The sequence below is a fragment of the Nicotiana sylvestris genome, chromosome 1, assembly GCF_000393655.2.
Source record: "Nicotiana sylvestris chromosome 1, ASM39365v2, whole genome shotgun sequence".
NCBI classification, from domain to species: domain Eukaryota; kingdom Viridiplantae; phylum Streptophyta; class Magnoliopsida; order Solanales; family Solanaceae; genus Nicotiana; species Nicotiana sylvestris.
Window position 1 is genome coordinate 106089249 of NC_091057.1, and position 5503 is coordinate 106094751.

Sequence of the window (5503 nt, forward strand, 5' to 3'; positions counted from 1 at the left end):
TTTTTCTTTTTCTTTCCTTCCTTTTTTTTCTTTTTCTTTTCTCTTTTTCCTTTACTTATCTTTCGCACTTGCGCTTCTGATCTTTGCTACTAATTCCGAAAGAGGGATATGAAAAGAAATAAATAAGGCTCAAAGGGGTAACAAAGGATAAAGTGTTTAGATAGCAGAACAAAAAATGCCTTCGTCATTCCAATCTTCAAAACATACCAAGTACAAACGAACACAATTTAAACAAAGAGATCATACACAATATCTTTTGACCACATCAGAATTGATGGGGCAAACTTGCCTTTTGCTTCAGCCTGATGAGGAAGGATGTGTTTCAATACTAACTGACCCACTTCAAACTTTTGTGGACGCACCTTCTTATTATATGCTCTTGCTATTCTCTGCTGATACAACTGGCTATGATACACTGCTGCTAATCTTTTCTCATCAATCAAACTTAGTTGCTCCATGCGGGTTTTGACCCATTCATCATCATCAATTCCGGCCTCAGCGACAATCCGAAGGGATGGGATTTCAATTTTCGCAGGTATAAATGCTTCAGTGCCATATACTAACAAATAAGGCATCGCCCCTACTGAAGTACGAAAGTAGTGCGATAACCCAGCAATGCAAAAGGCGACTTTTTATGCCACTGTCTAGAACCCTCCACCATTTTCTGAAGTATCTTCTTTATATTCGTGTTGGCTGCCTCGACTGCTCCATTCGCCTTGGGGCGATATGGGGTGGAATTGTGATGCGTAATCTTAAACTGTTGACATACATCTTTCATCAAATGACTGTTGAGATTAGCACCATTATCTGTGATGATTACCTTCAGGATCCCGAACCGGCAAATGATATTTGAGTGCACAAAATCGACCACCGCTTTCTTGGTTACAAACTTGAACGTTTTAGCCTCTACCCACTTGGTGAAATAGTTGATGGCCACAAGAATGAACTTATGCCCATTTGATGTTGCTGGCTCGATTGGTCCAATGACATCCATGCCCCAAGCAACAAAGGGCCATGGTGCAGACATTGTGCGCAACTAAGATGGTGGAGAATGAATCAAATTTCCATGCACCTGACACTGATGACATTTGCGCACGAAACTGATACAATTTCGCTCCATATTGAGCCAATAATAACCTGCTCGGAGAATCTTCTTTGCCAGCACGTGCCCATTCATGTGTGGTCCACAGACTCCAGAATGTACTTTAGTCATGATAGTTGTGCCTTGTCTAGCATCTACGCATCTTAACAATCCAAGATCTGGAGTTCTTTTGTACAAAACTCCTCCACTGAAGAAAAATCCACTCGCCAACCGCTTAATTGTTCTCTTTTGATCACCTATGGCTTGTACCGGATACACTCCCATCCTGATATATTCCTTGATATCATGAAACCAAGGCTCACCATCAAGTTCTTCTTCTACAACATTACAGTAAGCATGCTGATCATGGACCTGAATATACAATGGGTCAATATAAGCCTTATCTGGATGATGTAACATTGACGCCAAGGTAGCCAAAGTATCGACAACTTCGTTATGGATCCTTGGAATATACCTGAACTCTACTGATCAAAATCATTGACAAAGATCATGCAAACATTGCCGGTACAGTATAAGTTTTAAATCCCGTGTTTTCCATTCCCCTTGGATCTAGTGCACCAGAAGGTCTGAGTCCCCCAAGACCAAAACTTACTGGACACCCATGTCTACAGCTAACCTCAAGCCCAAAATGCATGCCTCATATTCAGCCATGTTGTTAGTACAGTAGAAACGAAGCTGAGCCGTAACAGGGTAGTGATGTCCTGTTTCAGAAATCAATACAGCTCCTATCCCAACGCCTTTCATGTTAGCAGCTCCATCAAAGAAAAGTTTCCAACCTGGCTCTCCAACTTGTTCCAACTCATCAAAATGCATTACCTCTTCATCAGGGTAGTAAGTCTTCAAAGGCTCATATTCCTCATCCATTGGGTTCTCAGCCAAATGGTCGGCCAATGCCTGGGCTTTCATCGCAGTCCGGGTCATATAGACGATGTCAAATTCCGTGAGCAAAATTTGCCACTTTGCGAGCCTCCCTGTGGGCATAGGCTTCTGAAAAATATACTTTAATGGATCCAAATGAGAGATGAGGTAAGTAGTGTAAGATGACAAATAATTCTTCAGCTTCTGTGCCACCCAAGTTAGGGCGCAACATATCCATTCCAGGTGAGTGTACTTAACCTCGTAAGATGTGAACTTCTTGCTGAGATAATAGATGGCTTGCTCTTTCCTATCGGTGATATCATGTTGACCCAATACGCAACCAAATGAATTATCCAAAACCATCAAATACAGAATCAAAGGTCTCCCCGGTTCTGGTGGCACCAACATAGGTGGGTTTGACAAATACCCCTTTATCTTATCAAATGCTTCCGAACACTCATTGGTCCACTTGACCACAACATCTTTCTTCAACAGTTTGAAGATAGGCTCACAAGTTGTCGTAAGCTGAGCAATAAACCTACTGATGTAATTCAACCTCCCTAATAAACTCATCACTTCAGTCTTATTCCTTGGAGGTGGCAATTCTTGGATAGCTTTAATCTTTGATGGGTCCAATTCAATACCTCGGCAGCTAACTATGAATCCCAACAATTTTCCAGATGGCACACCGAATGTGCATTTTGCAGGATTGAGCTTAAAATTGTACCTGCGAAGCCTTTGGAAGAACTTTCTCAAATCCTTGATATGGTCAGACTACTTTCTAGACTTTATAATCACATCATCCACATAAACCTCGATCTCCTTGTGTATCATGTCGTGGAATATGGTTGTCATTACCCTCATGTAAGTTGCCCCAGCATTTTTCAAACTGAAAGGCATGACCCTGTAGCATTATGTTCCCCATGGTGTGATGAATGTCGTCTTCTCCGCATATTACTCATCCATTAAGATCTGATGATAACCCGCATAGCACTCCACAAAAGACCCAAGCTCATGTTTGGTGCAATTGTCAATCAAAATGTGGATATTTGGCAGTGGAAAGTTGTCCTTGGGGCTCGCCTTGTTGAGATCACGGTAATCAACACACACCCTGGTCTCGCCATCCTTCTTTGGCACAGGTACTACATTGGCTAACCAAGTGGGATGTCGAGTGACCCGAATGACTTTTGCATCAAACTACTTGGTGACCTCTTCTTTGATCTTCATACTCATATCAGTCTTAAATTTCCTCAGCTTCTGCTTGACAGGAGGGAATGTCGGGTCAGTGGGCAATTTGTGAACCACCAAGTCAGTGCTTAAACCTGGCATGTCGTCATATGACCATGTAAAGACGTCTTTGTACTCAAGTAATGCTTTAATTATCTCATCCCTGAGTTGATGTTCAAGATGGACACTTATCTTAGTTTCTCTGATATTATCTAGGTCCCCTAAATTGATTGCTTCTGTATCACTCAGGTTAGGTTTGGGTTTTTCTTCAAAATGACTTAGTTCTTTACTAATCTCTTCAAAGGCCTCATCCTCATCGTAATCCGATTCATCATCACACTCTATTTCTTGAATTACTATTTCAGAATTAGATTGGCTTTTAAGACTAGGTCGAAGATTCCTCATACATGTCATGTCATTGAAACCGGCATAAAAAGAACTATATAAGAAAGGAAAAGAAAAGCAAAAATAAAACTATCAGAAATGATGAAAAAGGGAAATTGCATTTCATTGAAATTGAAAGATAACAAGGCTTATACATCCAAACGGATAGAACATAGAATCTGAATTACAACCCTAGAATAATCCAGATAAACTAAAAGAATATCAAAGCAAACTACCAAAACTCTTTCCTGGTGGGGAGAGGAGTAGCTTCCCAATTGTTAATCTTTGCACTAGGCCCAACAAATTGCACATCCGTATTGCTAGAACCCTCTCCAACTTCTACCATGTTCACCTCGTCGAATAATTTCTCAAACTTTTCAAGCAATTCCTTATCAGGACCAACCACAGAACTGGGAACTATTGTTGCTGGATGTTTCTTGGTGTCGGGCCTGACAAATGATCTGGAGAGACGTGGGATGGGATTTGGGAGGACTCATGACCTCTGTTTCAACTTTCTGGCTCTTTTTATGTCTACAATTGTGGGCTTGAACCCCAATCCTAATGTATCCAAGTTTTTAGGGAGGGACACTGGTTGTACGATACCTTGCAGAGATGCACCCAAACCTTTGCCCGGTATAAAACCAATTTTCAACATTTCAACAGCTATCATGACTGATGCAGCAGCTAAACTCGGAGTTGGAATGCACTTCCCTTCTGGAATCGTCTCTACCGGTACCGTGTCAAAAACCTAATAAACCCATGGCCCCTTGTCGTCTTCAAACTCTATGAACGGAACGATGGCATCACTGGGAGCACAGAAATTATCTTTGCCGTGCACAAATTTTTTTTGTCTATCCCATTCAAACTTGACCATTTCATGTAGAGTAGACGGGACTGCTTTGGCAGCATGAATCCAAGGTTGACCTAACAGAAGATTGTAAGAAACAACCACATCGAGCACCTGGAACTCCATGGTAAATTCAACTGGCCCTATTGTAAGCTCAAGCACTATGTCCCCGACTGAATCTTTGCCTCTGCCATCAAATCCCCGAATGCAGATACTGTTCTTGTGAATTTTCTCATCCTCCACCTTCAACTTGTTTAAGGTAGAGAGAGGGCAAATGTTGGCGCTGGAACCATTGTCAATCAACACTCAAGTAACCACAGAATCTTCGCACTTTACCGTAAGATAAAGAGCCCTATTGTGCTCAGTGCCCTCTACGGTCAACTCATCATCAGACAAAGTGACTCGGTTTACCTCAAATATCTTGTTAGCTATCTTTTCCAAGTGGTTTATTGAGATTTTGTCAGGAAAGTGGGACTCATTCAGGATTTTCATCAAAGCCCGACGGTGCTCAACTGAATGAATCAATAATGACAATAGTGAAATCTGAGCAGGTGTCTTCCTCGGTCAACCTTTCTCGGTCAATAATGACAATAGTCAAAAATTCCTCTGCTTCTTCCTCGGTCACAACTTTCTTCACCAGCACTAGGTTATCTTTGGAAATCATAACCTTTCTCAACTCTTCGGGGGCAAAGCATCTCCCCGATCGAGTCACACCATTGGTCTCACAAACTTCTTCTTTAACCTCTTTCCCCTTGTATGTCACTGTTACTCGTTCATAATTCCATGGGACAGTCTTGTTGTTGACTATTAGCAGCAGAGTTACAGGTTTGATAATGACAGGATCTGTGCGAGCACCCTCCACAATTACGACAGGCTTGTTCGCCACCCCTGGCACCATCACTTTTGCTTTTTCTTGTTTTAATGCAACACCACTTGAAAACCCCTTCTTGCCTACCGCAAATGGTTCACTTTCTGTCCCTTTCAACTTGATCACTGACTTCTCACTTGTTGACCTTTCAATCAACCTGACTTTACTGGACCGAATCATCATGACGGTCTGTGAAGGCTTATTGGGCTCCCCTTCC

The 5503-nt window shown here is 41.9% G+C and overlaps 1 protein-coding gene across 1 annotated transcript; it reads right to left on the reverse strand.

The window, feature by feature from the left end:
* Positions 1-227: 227 nt before the first annotated feature.
* On the reverse strand, positions 228-575 carry LOC138872766 (uncharacterized). Its single transcript, XM_070151184.1, has one exon. It carries the CDS (start codon positions 573-575, stop codon positions 228-230), a length of 348 nt encoding a protein of 115 aa, XP_070007285.1.
* Between the last annotated feature and the right edge of the window lie 4928 nt (positions 576-5503).